This window comes from Pituophis catenifer, unplaced genomic scaffold (genome assembly GCF_029215685.1).
Source record: "Pituophis catenifer annectens isolate HBS135680 unplaced genomic scaffold, rPitCat1.0.hap2 SCAF_2, whole genome shotgun sequence".
Lineage (NCBI taxonomy): Eukaryota > Metazoa > Chordata > Lepidosauria > Squamata > Colubridae > Pituophis > Pituophis catenifer.
In genome coordinates, this window is record NW_027256882.1 from 144,740,575 (window position 1) to 144,757,932 (window position 17,358).

A 17,358-nucleotide genomic window follows, 5' to 3' on the forward strand; every position below is an offset into this window, starting at 1 on the left:
AAATAAAGAACCAGACAAAAAAGCAATATAAATATGCAAGAAAAAAAGGGGGGGGGGGAAATGGCTTTCAACTTTTTTTGATACATACCATGTTTCTCCCCAAAATAAGACCGGGTCTTATATTAATTTTTGTTCCAAAAGACGCATTATGGCTTATTTTCTGGTTAGGTCTTATTTTGGGGGGGGGAATACAGTACTAAACGCCTCCATCTGGCTGACGATCTTAACTGGGGCTTATTTTTGGGGTAGGACTTATATTACGTGCATCCTGAAAAATCACGCTAGGGCTTATTTTCCGGTTGGGTCTTATTTTCAGGGAAATAGGGTATATAAATAAAAAATACATCTAACTCTCACTCTAAAAATGATAGTCTATATTACTTGTACAATTCTAATAAATCCCAAAATAAAAATTTTGTTCCCTACTTTCTCACAAAAAGTCCAGAAGTGGCTTTATTAAAAACTCATCACTATCTCTTGAAATACAACATCTTCATTCCGTTCCTCATCCCATTTTCTATAAACTCAGATCTTCAGCTGGCCTTATTAATTAGTAAAGTTCTAGTAAAAAGTAGCAGAAATAACTAATAACATAAATATATAGCAATCCAGGAATTATGGGTGCATCCTGACCTGGCCATCTAATGCTTCTATTATGAGAGGTGCATTATCTGTTGATTAGCTTCCAAGTGCAATTCAAGGTGCCATGTGGCTCAGGGCCTAAATTTCTCTGAAGCTGCCTTCTCCAGGTTTAATTTACCTGCCTGATACAGTTAGAGAAGGCTTTCTGAATATCTTTGTGCTGAGAAAATATTATCAGCAGAGACCCCATTATCAAGTTTTCTCAATGATAGTTTTTATATTTCTGTACGCTGCCTTGAGTCACCATGTGCGAATAGGCGGCAATATAAATTTTCTAAATAAATAGTCCCCTCTCCCTTGTGGGACAGTTTACTCTGTGTTTTGGGGAAACCTCCCAATTAATCTTCTAAAGAGTCATAAAAACTCTTTTTATTAGAGTTTATTGGAGAGGCGTGTTCGGAAACTACCAGCCAGATGAGGAGTGATCAAGCCTTGAGACGGAGAACTGTCTCCACTAAGATTCAGGAACTTTATATGTGATCCCAAAGAAGGGAGAGTCGGGAGATTCTTGGATAGCAGGGGTGTCAAACTCAAGGCCCAGGGTGCTTAGATCTGGCCCACAGGGCTGCCCTGGAAACAGTGAAGAACTGGCCCATGGTGCCTCTGTCAGTGAAAACAGCTCAGGACCCCGTTTTCTCTGGCAGAGCGCTTGGTCCACCATAGGCGCCCCCGACATGAGTGACGTTGAGCTGGCCATGCCCACTCTGACTGCGCCCATTCTAGCCCCCTGAGATCAAACACAATCCTGAGGCGGCCCTCAAATGAAATCGAGTTTGATACCCCTGTTGTATAGGTACAATATAGTAGTCAACTTGAACCCTTCATATGTAGCTATGGTCGCTTGCACCTAACAAAGTGAGTTGTTCTATCTGTGAATTGGGGCATAACTGCTTGGTTATGTTTAATTGTTAAGTATTTTCTTTTTTTAATTGGCTTTAGCTCTTTTTCTTTTAATTTCCTGAAAGCTGCTCAGAGCTTTTTGGAATGGAGGAACATAGAAACCAAATAAATAAATAATACTCCTTGCCATAGCCATCATTTATTTATATTGGAAGAGTTGAAGAGCAAAGAGCATTTCCAGACTTTAAATTTATTCTTTCAAGGGATGAGCAATGTTATTTAAAATAGACTGAACCTTATCTTTTTATTTTCTTACCAGCAGCCGCTTCATTTTATCTGGATTTAGTTCTCACTTGTTCTTCCTAGCTGCGGCTTTAGTTTTGGGAAAGATTAATAGATTTCTTTACGCTAATCAGATTGGGACTGTATAGACTGATATAAAGAAGAGTTGGCTTAGCAAGACTAATTTTTCCTGAGTATCTATTATGTTTGATAGGAAAGCCATCCGAGCAGCCTTTAAAAGTAAAAAGAGAGCAGCTATTCTGACTACTCATTACATGGAAGAAGCAGAAGCTGTGTGTGATCGAGTGGCTATCTTGGTGTCTGGAAAATTGAGGTACCTTCTCTAGATATTGAGATGTTTGGGGAAAAAAGAAACCAAATTTACAATTAATACCAACTTAATAATTTTAATATCAAATCTATTTTTTCCTGCTTTTCTTTTTTCCTGTCTATCTGATAGGTGCATTGGTACAATTCAACACCTCAAGACTAAATTTGGCAAAGGATATTTCTTAGAAATGAAATTAAAAGAAGTTCCAGATTTACAGATGAAGGAACAGGTCCAGAGGGCAGTTTTGCGTATGTTTCCCAATGGAAGACCTCAGGAAAGGTAAAAGGCTGTTGTTACAAGTCAAGTGGCTATTAATCAATAACTTCTCATACTAGAGTTGTCTCATTACACTCGGCATAAGGATTAGAGAGAATAATGGATGGATGGCAACATGCCTGATTACAGTAGTGCTTGATTCATTCTAGCCCCTTCCCATTAGCTAATCTGATCTATGCCAGCTAGGTAAAATCTTGATTTCTAAATTTTAATTAGTGGTGGGTTGCCCCCTGTTCGCACCGGTTCTATAGAACTGGTAGTAAAACCGGTGGGAGGCTCCGCCCACCGACCCGACATCATCAAAACGCTTCTGCGCATGTGCAGAAGAGCGTGCGGCCCCTCTGTGAACCAGTAGTAAAGGTAAGTAGAACCCACCCCTGGTTTTAATCAATTAAAAAAATCATAAAGATGCAATTTGAGAAGTCCAAGCTTCTAGTTTAGATTCAACAGTTAATGCATGAAATAAAATTTATTCAATGGACAATTGGTTTTTGTTAAAAAATTATGGAATGCTTAATAAGTAGATCTTTTTCTTATTAAAAGATTATAGTAACTTAACACCAAGTTACTACAGCAGTATTGATTGCACAACAATTACGATATACAGTATATCAAGTATGCATACTATCTAGGTATGTGCAAAATATTCCATCTCTAAAGATAGAATGTATCAGGTTCCGGTGTATAAAGAAAACGCCACACACACAAATGATGGTTTGAATCCTTTACTGGCACGAACTAATATCCATAAAGCAATGGATCCTCACCCACCGGAATGGCAGCCCCGACACGCAGCTCCGCGTCGCGGCTGACAGAATGTTTAGAAACTCAGGATATATATTTTTTAATTTATGGACCATGCTGATCCAGCTGTAACATGGTCTGTTCACAATGATCCTGAAACAAACTGGTTTTGTGTCCAAAGAAAGAATAGGATGTTTTGAAAATTACAGGGCATTTGGTCCCCAATTACAAAATGTCTTTCATATAATCCATATTTAGTATTTCTTATAATTTTTGGTATGTATAATAGCAAATTACATCTAATAGAATCTTAATAATAAACGTTGACATTTGTATATATTGTACAAATATACTTATTTATTTTAGAATTCTTATATTTATTTATTTATTTATTTATTTATTTATTTATTTATTTATTTATTTATTTTTCATATTTGTATACCGCCCTACTCCCGAAGGACTCAGGGCGGTGAACAGTCATAAATAATACAAAGACATATAAAAGTTAAAGACTATTAAAAAACAGATTAAATAATTTAGGCTCAAAAAAATTAAAACCAAAACATCTAATTTATCTAAAAGAGATCTAAAACCCGATTTAAAAGCTAATTTAAAAGGGAGAGTTAGGCCAGACCAGCCTGTTGGAATAGAAACCTTTTCAGGGCACGGCGGAAGATGCGTAAGTCTTGGATTTTTCGTAACTCCGGGGGGAGCCCGTTCCAGATGGCAGGTGCCCCCACAGAGAAGGCTCTCCCCCTGGGGGCCGCCAGTCGACATTGTTTGGCCGACGGCACCCCGAGGAGCCCCTCTCTATGGGAGCGAACTGGTCGGTGAGAGGCTATTGGTGGCAGGAGGTGGTCTCGTAAGTACCCTGGCCCTGAGCCATGGAGCGCTCTAAAGATAGTAACCAAAACCTTGAAGCGCACCCGGAAGACCACCGGGAGCCAGTGTAGCTCACGCAGGAGGGGGGTCACATGAGAGCGCCACATTGCTCCCGTCACCACCCGCGCGGCCGCATTCTGGACCAGTTGGAGCTTCCGGGTGCTTCTCAAGGGGAGCCCCATGTAGAGAGCATTACAATAATCCAGGCGTGAGGTGACAAGGGCGTGAGTGACCGTGCGTAACGAGTCCCGATCCAGAAAGGGACGCAATTGGCGAATCAGGCGAACCTGATAGAAAGTCCTCCTGGCCACGGCCGTTATATGGTCTTCTAAAGACAGCCGCGAGTCCAGGAAGACGCCAGGTCTAATATTATAATATGCAGGTCTAATATTACAGGATAATCATATTGATAAGATTTCATTGTAGTTTTTAATTTCTCATCCCTTACCCAGAGATGTACAGTCTTTTCACTAAGGCTAAAATAGAGGCTGGCATCTGTGCGTACCTGTACACAGGGATGGGCTTCAGATCCTTTAGCAATGGGTTCACTGCCCCGTTGCTGGGTGGGCATGGCCTACTTGGGGGGCATGGCCTACGGGGGGGGGGGCTTTTTCACCTTCCCCAAGCTCCGGAGGCTTTTCTCGAGCCCTCCGGAGGCCGGAAACAGGCCCATTTCCGGACTTCTGGAACCTCCGGTAGGCCCGGTTTTTGCCCTCCCAGACCCTCTGCACGGCCCGTGCACTTACCTGGAATGATGAACCGGCCACATGGAGAGTCCTGGGAGGGGTGGGGTGGGTGTGGCCAGCCAGGTGTGGCATATGGGGGTTCACCGAACCCCGCTGATCCTTGGCTAGAGGATTACCCGAACCCTGCCGAACCCCCAGGAGACCACCCATGCCTGTACACCACAGGATTAGTGGGGATCCTTTCACAGTTCCATTCCTCATTGTCTGTGGCTCTTCAGTTTCCTATTTGTAATACTTTTTGCTTAAGTATCTATGTTCTAAGCTCCTTTTGTAGTGTTTAGATTGTTAGATCTGAAATTATGTCTTCAGATTTCTTGTTAACTTTTTGATAAAGGCTATTTTACTTTGAAAAGGTTCTTAGAAAGTTTCATCTCAACTACATTTTTGAAATGGGCAGTTTCTAAATATAATAAAAATGAATTTGTAAATTTGTAAATTGTAAATCTTTGTAAATTGAAATCCAGATAGCTTAGCCTTAATTTTGTTTAGCCTATGGTGAGACAGAGAGTAAGCTTTGGAAAGACTTTCAACATCCTTCAATCTCTAGTGTCAGTTTCTTGACCTAGTGTCCTTCAGATGGCTGCCAGTAGATCAGAAAAGCACCTGGAGAGAGCTTCTTTCAACCAGATGCAGAAACTTTGGATAATTATTTTCATCACCTGTGAGAAACAAAGCAAGCTTTGTTTCAAGCTGTCATTCATTTTTCAAACCAGGACTTCTCACCAGTTTTCCCCCTTGTTTTATTAACATCATCCACCACTGAACTACAGAGTGTATGGTCTCCTAGTGCTTCTCTTTCTTGTAAGGACTTGGAACATTTTTCCATTAATAAAGTGGTGAATGCCCATTCATTTTCATCCACTAGCTGTCTTCTGCTATTTTTTTTTTTAAATCACCATCTGTGTTTAAAAACTCTGCTGGTCTCCTTTAATGCAAGTTTCCCTCCTGAATCCTTTTTCTTGTACATTTATCTTATTTTTCTGCCTCTTTTTCTAACCTGTTTTCTGTCTTGCTGAACTTTTCTTTAAACACAGGTAGTTTTTCAAACTTTAAAGCATGTTCCTCTTTGCCCTTTATTGGAGAAATCTTCCTTGGATCCCTTTTTGTCTTCAGATTTTTCGACTGTTTCATTTTTCTGATCTGAGGTTTCTGAGAGTATCCTCCCATAATTGATTATTTATTGTTTTTTAATGACATTTTCAATCCATAACTATTAGGATTTCAGCCAGGAACTCAACTAAGAAAACACTTTGTCAAACACTGAATGATATTTCAATACTAAAATCTTGACATTTTATTGCTATTGCCAGTCCTTTTTGGACCTGATGGCAGTCTCAACCACCGAATATTGCTGCTTAAATGATGGTTCCTGAGCATCATTGCCAATGTGTGTGATTAATATAAAAATGGTTTGTCTTCTCCTTTCTCTGCAATACTGCATAGTGGATTAGAGTCTCAGCAATTTCCCTTTATATTAAATGTGTTTTAGGGATCAGTCCTATATTCTGTTTTATTTATCCTTTGAGTTCCCTGATTTACTAGATTATTTATTTATTTATCAGTTCCCTGATTTTTTTTTTTTTAATTTGATTTATATGCCGCCCTTCTCCGGAGACTCAGGGCGGCTTACAATGCGTTAAGCAATAGCCTTCATACTTTTGTATATTTATACAAAGTCAGCTTATTGCCCCCACAAACTAGGTCCTCAATTTACCTACCTTAGAAAGGATGGAAGGCTGAGTCAACCTTGAGCCTGGTGAGATTCGAACTTACAGTAATTGCAGGCAGCTGAATGTTAATAACAGGCTATTAGTCTGCTGCGCCACCAGGCTCCTCCTAATTTACAGTTAGGGCTTTCAATATCATTGATATGCTGATAATGCTTTGTCTATTGGTCTTTTGTGGCCCTTGATGACAGTGCATGGCCCATATCTTACTAGCATTTCCTCTTGAATGTCTTCCCATCACCTCAAGTTGAATATGCATAAATCAGACATCATATTTGGCCTGATTATCCTTCCCGTCCTGTATTGTGTCTTCGCTTATTTGTCTCCAGGGGCCTTGGGTGGTCTCAATTTCTTTCACTTGCAGCCTCAAAGTTTTTTGATTGATGATCAGCTGACCTTATTTGTATATTTATTTATCAATTCTTTATAGCCTCCCATCTCAAAACACCCATTTGGTAATCTTAAAGCAAGGGTCACTAAGTTGCATTTATCTATTTACAGTATCTATCCAATTTGTGTAGCTGCTCATTTTATAAAAAGTGATTCTGGGTACGGTTCAACAACCCAATAAGCAAAAATTATAAATATATCAGAGACAAAATATATTACAAAAATACCAAAAGATAAATGAAAAGATAAATATTATAAAAACAAATAGAGTTGTGATGAATAATTGTAGGAAGAGGGTGGGGAACAATGGAGAGAATAGCTTTGTTAGTGCTTGCAGTGGTGTTTTTTGTACTCTTAAATTACTGCAAGTCTTTTGACAGATGTTCCTCATTGTGTCTTAGGTCTTAGTCTAGCACAGTTCCATTCCCAATGATCATTCCCACTCTTATGTTCTGCTGTATCAAAAGACTCTACTTATTGAACTAACACCCAGTACCAAACCATTGGTACTTATATTTGGAGCTCTCTGGTCACAAATTTCTCAATATCTATCTCATTTTCCCCTGGAATCCTTTTTATTACAGATTTCGTTTGGACCAGACCATTCTTTAGTTTCTCCCTCCAGAATTGTAGTCTGGCTTCTTTCATGATCCTGGCCTTGCAATTCTGTAATCAGCTCCCTTTTTGTCTTTTCATCTCTCTAAAGTTTATTGGCCTTTTAAAGGGGTTGAAAAGCTTTTTTTTACATGGCTGTTAGTTAGTCTAGGGCCTGGTTATCCCATCCTACTAATTAATCTTGGCAGTTTTACATTAATTCTGGTTTTATGCAGTGCATATGCTCAATTGTATCAGAGTGCATTGTTTCTAAACATGTTTGGTTTGTCTATGTGATTAACACTTTTTTACTGGTTTGGCTATTAAGTTGTGAATGTAGAGTATGGAATTCTGAAATCATTGTATTTCTGATTTATACTATGTCTCAGTAAAGGTATCTAATAAGTTGTTGATAATGATGATGATGATGATGATGATGATGATGATAATAAAAATGGATAAAGCAAAGATAAAACAATTGTATTTTTATATATATGTAAATATATATATATACAGTCAGGTCCAGAAATATTGGGACATCGACACAATTCTAACATCTTTGGCTCTATACACCACCACAATGGAGTTGGAATGAAACAAACAAACACAATGCGCTTTAACTGCAGACTGTCAGCTTTAATTTGAGGGTATGTACATCCAACTCAGGTGAACGGTGTAGGACTTACAGCAGTTTGCATATGTGCCTCCCACTTGTTAAGGGACCAAAGGTAACAGGACAGAATAATAATCATAAATCAAACTTTCCCTTCTTAATACTTGGTTGCAAATCCTTTGCAGTCAATCACAGCCTGAAGTCTGGAACGCATAGACATCACCAGACGCTGGGTTTCATCCCTGGTGATGCTCTGCCAGGTCTCTACTGCAACTGTCTTCAGTTCCTGCTTGTTCTTGGGGCATTTTCCCTTCAGTTTTGTCTTCAGCAAGTGAAATGCATGCTCAATGGGATTCAGGTCAGGTGATTGACTTGGCCATTGCATAACATTCCACTTCTGTCCCCTCAAAAACTCTTTGGTTGCTTTTGCAGTATGCTTTGGGTCATTGTCCATCTGCACTGTGAAGCGCCGTCCAATGAGTTCTGCAGCATTTGGCTGAATGTGAGCAGATAATATTGCCCGAAACACTTCAGAATTCATCCTGCTGCTTTTGTCAGCAGTCACATCATCAATAAATACAAGAGAACCAGTTCCATTGGCAGCCATACATGCTCATGCCATGACACTACCACCACCATGCTTCACTGATGAGGTGGTATGCTTAGGATCATGAGCAGTTCCTTTCCTTCTCCATACTCTTCTCTTCCCATCACTCTGGTACAAGTTGATCTTGGTCTCATCTGTCCATAGGATCTTGTTCCAGAACTGTGAAGGCTTCGTTAAATGTTGTTTGGCAAACTCTAATCTGGCCTTCCTGTTTTTGAGGCTCACCAATGGTTTATATCTTGTCGTGAACCCTGTATTCACTCTGGTGAAGTCTTCTCTTGATTGTTGACTTTGACACACATACACCTACCTCCTGGAGAGTGTTCTTGATCTGGCCAACTGTTGTGAAGGGTGTTTTCTTCACCAGGGAAAGAATTCTTCGGTCATCCACCACAGTTGTTTTCCGTGGTCTCCCGGGTCTTTTGCTGTTGTTGAGCTCACTGGTACGTTCCTTCTTTTTGAGAATGTTCCAAACAGTTGTTTTGGCCACGCCTAATGTTCTTGCTATCTCTCTGATGGGTTTGTTTTGTTTCTTCAGCCTAATGACGGCTTGCTTCACTGATAGTGACAGCTCTTTGGATCTCATCTTGAGAGTTGACAGCAACAGATTCCAAATGCAAATAGCTTGAAATGAACTGGGCCTTTTCCTGCACATTGTAATTGGGGTAATGAGGGAATATCACATACCTGGCCATGGAACAGCTGAGAAGCCAATTGTCCCATTACCTTTGGTCCCTTAACAAGTGGGAGGCACATATGCAAACTGCTGTAAATCCTACACCGTTCACCTGAGTTGGATGTAAATACCCTCAAATTAAAGCTGACAGTCTGCAATTAAAGCACATTGTGTTTGTTTCATTCTAACGCCATTGTGGTGTATAGAGCCATTGTGGTGTATAGAGCCAAAGATGTTAGAATTGTGTCGATGTCCCAATATTTCTGAACCTGACTATATATATAAGATATGGGCCATGCACCAGATATTGACATTGAAATACCTGGTGACGCACAGATTGAAGATAAGCAGCAAGAAAAAAATCACAAAGTACCGGGACTTGCAAATTGAAGTTGAGCGACTATGGAAAAAGAAATCGTGTGTTGTCCCAATTGTAATTGGGGCCCTTGGAGCAATACCCAAAGGGCTACCCCGCTATTTAGAAATTCTAAATTTGCCAGATTTGAACATTTTGACTCTACAAAAAAACCACCTTACTCGGAACAGCTTACATCCTCCAATGATACCTTAACAGTTCCTAAGTCCTTGGTTAGGACTCGAGCTGCTGAGCTATTAACCAGCCTCAAAGGCTGTAAATTTCACTAAAGATTTAATAATAATAATAATAATAATAATAATAATAATAATAATAATAATAATAATAATATAATAATAAATGGATAAAGCAAAGATAAAACAATTGAATTTATCAGTGATGTCCATAAGCATGGTCAATATTCTCAAAATGGTGATCATGACTGCATGATTGTACACACTGTTTTTGTGTTTGCGCAGTGTACAATGCATATTAAAAGGGAGCAGGGCTTCACTTGTTGGTTCCCTCTCTCATTTTGATGTCATTAACCCCCCTGTACAACCCTGATGTCTGACGCAATACATTGCATTAAAATATTTAAACTAATATTACTCAAACTACTTGTTTTAGAATACACTTCTTTTCTTTTTATTTGTTGCAGTTTTAGGTCAATTTTATCATACAAAATCCCAAAGGAAGATGTCCACTCACTTGCCCTGTCTTTTTCCAAACTTGAGGAAGGTAAGGTAACAGAATACTAAGTGACCTGATAATCTTAGAATGTCTGTCTCTTTGTTAATCTTTTCACTTTCTTAATAACCCATCCTCATCATTTTGCCATCTCCTGTCATTATTTCATCCATTTCTGTTCAGTCAGGTACATTTAATATATATCAAGTTATTGTAACAAATGAAGTTTTAACTATTTTCTATTCAGTCTCATAAAGTGCTTGGAAGCATGAACACAGCACCTATCTGCAATACACTGAAGCAACTGTATTTGTTTGCAGGATTGTGCAGCAGCTGCACAGAGCAGCCACGTGATCCCATGATCTTTAATATATTGCAGACAGATGTTGTGTTCATGTTCTCAGTCACATTATGGTGATTAAATTCAAAGGGCTGCATATCCTAATTTCTAGCCTTTCTGACTTGCTTTCATTGTGTAGAGAAGTTAGACGAACATTAGAGGTGTGTGTTTTGAGAAGTGAACATTCTTTTTTTTTAACCTGTAAACACTGCTTGACTAAGTACATCCATGAATGAAAACCAATTCCACACTAATACATACTGCTGATTTCCCCTTACTTTTCAAAATCACAAAGGAGACTTTGAAGAGGAAAGAAATCCAACATATTTTCTCCTGTTAATAGAAATAACTTCCACTGAGAAAAGCATTCCAGCAGATTAACTAAGAGTGTACACAAAACTTGATTTGGTCTCAATGCAGCAATTAGATAGTAGTTTTAGTAGCTTTATAAATCATGTGCATGGGCTTTTGGAATGATCTAGCTATTCAATGGTTTTGGCATCAGATGGAATTGGTTGTTTTGTAAAGTATCTAAATATCAAATATTTTAATACCTGTTTTTCAATGACAATTAACAGTTTTTAATTCTTTTAAACAGCAAAACATGCCTTTAATATTGAAGAGTACAGCTTTTCTCAAGCAACCCTTGAACAGGTAACTCAGACAGACCTTTCCAAATAATTGTACTGTATTATATTTACTAATGCATATATATATATATATATATGTTTTCTAATTCTGTATAAACCAACATTAATTGAAATGACACTCATCCAGTTTCTGAATTTCTGATTTTACTCATTTCATTCATAAGTAAACTTGACTTTCATCTCTGCACTAGATTAATTTAAACTCATCATCATATTCTTATTTAACATGCCAAGTCAAAATTTTCCATATGCCATAATCACTAACGAATAGGCTCATGAATACTGACCTCTACCATCTACTATGGCTTTGATCAATCAAAGATTTTAGATAATTTGTTGTATTAAAACAATTGTATTGTTTGTAGGTTTTTGTGGAACTTGCCAAAGAGCAAGAAGAAGAAGACAGCTTTGGAACATTAAATAGCATGCTTTGGTGGGAACGAACCCAAGGAGAAAGAGTTGTTTTCTGATATATTCCATGTTGCAGAATTCAGTTTCTACATTCTTTCAGGTTTTTAAAAAGATTATTTTTATTATTTGAAATTATCTTATTCTCCTGGAGTGTTCATTCATTATGTATTAGAAAATTAATATGAGTAATTATTAGTACAAATAATATTGATTCTCAACATCTAAAAATGCAAAATTGATCCTATTCTCTTTATTTATCTTATATACAGTATCTCCAGTGTTTGTCTTTGGTAAATGTTTTTTTTTTAATGAGTCAATATGTGCTTCTGTTGTAGAACATGATATTCTGAATTTCATCACCCACGATCTATCTAATTTCCATATTATTGGTGGAAAAACATAACTCTGGAAAAATCTGGTTATAAACCCATGATACATATTTGATTTTAGAATCTTATTTTCAAAAGAACTTTTTACTAACTAGAATACTGAGAATTTTGTCTGCATAGTTAAAACTTTAGTAGAATTTGAATGAAACATTTCCTTTGAATATGAAATACTCCATTTGATCTTCAGTATTTACTCTGTAAATAGTGAATATATTAATAATACACATACACACACACACACACACATACACACAGTAGGACTGGGATGCAAGCGTAAGATCTATATCTTTAGATTTCAAAAATTACAGCTATCCTAGCTATTTCCTAAGTTGTCAGTATAATGGTTAAAAAATGAATTCTACAAAAAATTTTTACAGAAAGTTGATTGCATGTGAAGATACTAAAGGTACAATAAAATCATTAGAGAAAGAAAATTGTATCCCATGATTAATGATTGTAACTATGATTTATGATCTATCACTTTGTTGTTTGTATGTACACTGAGAGGTTATGCACCGCAGACAAATTCCTTATATGTCCAATCACATTTGGCCAATAAAGGATTCTGTTCTGTTTCTATTTCATTCCATTCCATTTGATTTGCATCTGTCTTTACACAAAGGGAAAAAACAGTCCAATCTATCAAAAATAGCACCACAAAAAACAGATTAGGAACACAAGTTAAAATAGGGAAGAAAATGATAAGTGAGCACCTGTCTACCCTAGACGAGTTCAAATCACCAGGACCAGATGGATTACACCCCAAGGTTCTGAAGGAACTGGCAGATGAGATCTCGGAACCACTGAACTATATCTTTCAAAGATCCTGGAGCACTGGGGAACTGCCAGAGGACTGGAAAAGAGCTGATGTAATTCCCATATTCAAAAAAGGGGGAAAAATAGATCCGGGAAACTACAGACCCATCAGCCTGATCTCAATATTAGGGAAGATTCTGGAAAAGATAATCAGGCAAAGAATCAGCAAACACCTAAAAGCAGTGGTGAAATGTAAATTTTGCTACTACCGGTTCTGTGGGCGTGGCTTGGTGGGGGGGGTAATATGACTGAGTGGGCATGGCCAACTTTTTTTTTTTTTTTACTTTTAAAACCATTTTTCTACAACCTCTTCGGCTGAAGAGGTTTTTAAAAAAATGCTTTTAAAACCTCTGACGATCCCAGCTGACTTGCCTGATCGGCAGAGGCTTTGTTTTTACTTTTAAAAGCATTTTTTCTACAACCGAAGAGGTTGTAGAAAAAAATGCTTTTTTAAAAAAAAAAAAGCCTCTGATGATTGCACGGCTCAGCTGGGCAATGTGGGAAGGGGCAGGAGTTTTTGCTACCAGTTCTCTGAACCACCTGCCTCCATTGTTACCGGATCGGGGGATCCGGTCCGAACTGGGAGCATTTCATCTCTGCCTAAAAGCAAACAAAATAATAACCAAAAGCCAACATGGGTTTGTCAAAAACAGATCATGCCAGACTAATCTTATTGCATTCTTTGACAAAGTGACAAAACTAGTGGACCAGAGGAATGCTGTAGATATAATTTACTTGGACTTCAGTAAGGCATTTGACAAAGTAGACCATAACCTACTACTAAATAAAATAGAAAAATGTGGGTTAGACAGCATCACCACCAGATGGATTCGTAACTGGCTGACCAACCGCATTCAATGTGTAGTCCTCAATGGAACTGCATATACATGGAGGGAGGTATGCAGTGGGGTACCCCAGGGCTCTGTTTTAGGCCCAGTACTCTTTAACATATTCATCAATGATTTGGACAAGGGGATAGATGGAGGACTCATCAAATTTACAGACAACACCAAGCTAGCAGGAATAGCCAACACTCCGGAAGATTATTATTATTTTATTATTATTATTTATTGAATTTATATACCACCCTACTCCCGAAGGACTCAGGGCGGTGAACAGCCAAATAAAAAATATATATAATACAAATGTTAAAAAACCATTAAAATACAATTAAATAATTGGCCCGGAAAACGAAATTTAAAACACCCCAAATTCATAAGACAAATTTAAAATTTAGAAATTTTAAAAATTTTAAAAAAGTTTAAAAGAGAGGTTAGGCCAGGCCGGCCTGCTGGAAAAGAAATGTTTTGATGGCACGGCAGAAAGCATGCAGGTCCTAAAATAGGCTTAAGATACAGAAGGATCTTGACAGACTTGAACATTAGGCGCTATTTAACAAAATGAAATTCAGTGGTGAAAAAAGTAAGTTTCTACATTTAGGCAAGAAAAACAGAATGCACAGGTACAGTATATGTGGTACTGTGCTCAATAGTGGTGACTGTGAGAGGGATCTTGGAGTCCTAGTGGACAACCACTTAAATATGAGCCAGCAGTGTGCAGCAGCTGCCAAAAAAGCCAACACAGTTCTAGGCTGCATAAACAGAGGGATAGAATAAAGATCACATGAAGTGTTAATACCATTTTACAATGCCTCGGTAAGGCCACACTTGGAATACTGCATTCAATTTTGGTTGCCATCATGTAAAAAAGATGTTGAGACTAGAAAGAGTGCAGAGATTTGGGACTAAAGGATAAAACATATAAATAACAGTTGCTGGAACTGGATATGTCTAATCTTATAAAAAGAAAGACAAGGGGTGACATGATAGCAGTGTTCCGATATCTCAGGGGTTGCCACAAAGAAGAGGGAGCTAAACTTCTCCAAAGCACCTGAGGGTAGAACAAGAAGCAGTGGGTGGAAACTAATCAAGGAGAGAAACAACTTGGAACTAAGGAGAAATTTCCTAAATTAGAACAATTAATTAGTGGAAAAACTTGCCTCCAGAAGTTGTAAATGCTCCAACACTGGAAGTTTTTAAGAAGAGATTAGATAACCATTTGTCTGAAGTGAGGTAGGGTTTCCTGCCTAAGCAGGATGTTGGACTAGAAAACCTCCAAAGTCCCTTCCAACTCTGTTATTCCACTCCACTCCACTCTCTACCTCATCCCTATCCCTATTCCAAAAAAAGGATTATATGGAAAATCAAGAAAATATCTGTATACTCATCTTGTGCAGTAGTATTTTACTATATAAACATGCATGATAAACTAAATCTATGAATGATCTTTGGAGAGCATTAATTTCTTGTACATTTGTATGTTGAGTTAGGTTATTACGTTAAGTGTTTCTTAATTCAGTTTCCATATTCTGTTTTTAAAAGTTATTTGAATTCTTTGATAAAAGAAATAATTAAATTAAAAAGATGTTTCTAGTCTACATTTTTTGGAAATGCAACTGGTCAATAACTTTTATTGCAGCAGTACTGTTGTGTGACACGTTGCCTTAAAACTTTCTTTAATGAAATAGCCTTTCCTTTCCCTGTCTCAGGATTGTGCTGCTTAAAATGACCTTGCTTTTTCTTTTCCTTTGTTTGCCTGATCCAGTTTTCGTACCATCAAGCATGAAGCTATAAGCAACATAATTCTGATTCTTCAGGATTTAAAATGTTCCCAGTCCCATTACATTGCATGAAGATATATTCCAGTGGAAGACCTACTTTAAAAAAAAAAAGAAAATCCATTGACACATTATTCTGTTAAGAAACTGCCACATGCATGGGCTGGCTTTGTTGGCAGTATGCAGATACAAATTTGAAAAATAATTAGCAGGAGAGTAACAATGGGTCTATCCATTTGGTTTTCTTGGCAGCAATTCCTAAATGTTTTGCCACTGAGTTTTTAAAATTCTCAATCTAACCTGTAGCTTTGATGTATCATGTTGGTTGCTCAAGAGATTTCTAACTCATTGCACATTGATCTGATCCTATCCCTTCATTCTCGTATCCCTTTGTCCTTTTAGGCATTGAAGAATTAAGTTGGGATTGACAACCTTCCTTCTTTCTGGGACTGTTTATTGATATATTTGCTCAGTCAAAAAGTGGTTGGAGATTTCTGCCTTTCCTATCAGAAGACTGAGGATTGATTTGGCTTTCAAGAGACTTCCCAACATTGAACTCAATAGTTTTCTGAGGTGTGCGGGGGTCAGTGCAGCACCTCTATTTTTTTTATTAATTGAGCAGTAGCCAGTTTGTTTGTAGTCTTGTATTCCAGTAGACTTGCATTAATTAATTTGTGTATCGTGGTTTCATTCTTGTTTGACTTAGCTCACAATTTCTGGCACGTTTTCACTCTCAGAGCCTATTTGTACGGGATTCATGCTCTTTCATCAGAATGGGTATCAAAGTTGCACTCTTTGCTCCATCGCTCTCAAAGAACTCATTCCAGGTACCACCCAACCAGTTTTTTTCTCATAGCTGGAAAAGATTGTTCAATACAAAACTTGGAGCCTTGCTACAATGGTGGCTGCAGATGAACATTTTAGCCCAGGAGTTTGTACTTCTAAAGCTAGGATTATATTTTCTAAAACATTAAGACTGTTCATAGCAGTTTTTCTGTCTTCTGAGCCAGTCACTTTGTATTTTCTACAGAAAAGGGATTATCCATTATCTTGATGTTCCCTCATTCTAAACATTCTCACTTTCACTGCAAGAGGGAAATAATTATTTTTTTCCTTGTTCCCAATTTTCCAGAGAAGCACCACTGTATTTCCTAAACGTTACACAAGCACTAAAGTTTATCCTTCGCTTCCCTCAGCTCTTCAAATGGTCTTCTTTTCTGTTCATTGGGACAAGGGATGGTTAGACCTGCTTCAACCTCATTTGCATGGTAGCACAAAACCCTACTTTTCAGAGAATCGGTAGCCCTTGCCCTCACCTTTCATATTCAGTTTTACTTGTACCCCATTGATTTCATGAATTACTTTTATGTAAATATCAAAATTCTTCTGATTTTAAAACACATTCAGTTTCTGTACAAAATTCTAATAGTTAGAATAATATATTAGACTCACAGATCTATCAGTGGTAAAGTAATGTAGTATTGTTGCTGCTATTATGTTAAAGTGCCTTGCTGGAACTTTGTTGCTTGTAATAAAGCATTCTAAAATGTCTGTTTATTGTTCCAATATAAGAATATGAATAATTTATTTGTATAATATTATAAACATTGAAACATTTTACTGACTCTTCCTTCTGCTACAGGTAGACTGTTTGAGTTTCACCACTACACGTTCTCCATGGCTTATTTTACAGCTAGTCTTGACTGTGACACTACACTGCACTTTACATGCAACTATCCT

General features: G+C 37.8%; 1 protein-coding gene across 1 annotated transcript in view; it reads left to right on the forward strand.

Moving 5' to 3' along the window:
- ABCA5 (ATP binding cassette subfamily A member 5) overlaps nucleotides 1–17,129 on the forward strand; it is a 73,962-nt gene extending 56,833 nt beyond the window's left edge. The window contains exons 34-39 of the mRNA XM_070937713.1: nucleotides 1,979–2,098; nucleotides 2,225–2,374; nucleotides 10,367–10,446; nucleotides 11,334–11,389; nucleotides 11,751–11,896; nucleotides 16,021–17,129. Coding sequence (XP_070793814.1) covers nucleotides 1,979–2,098; nucleotides 2,225–2,374; nucleotides 10,367–10,446; nucleotides 11,334–11,389; nucleotides 11,751–11,855 — 511 coding nt within the window. The 3' untranslated portion in view covers nucleotides 11,856–11,896; nucleotides 16,021–17,129. The remainder of the gene's footprint in view (nucleotides 1–1,978; nucleotides 2,099–2,224; nucleotides 2,375–10,366; nucleotides 10,447–11,333; nucleotides 11,390–11,750; nucleotides 11,897–16,020) is intronic.
- Nucleotides 17,130–17,358: the final 229 nt, after the last annotated feature.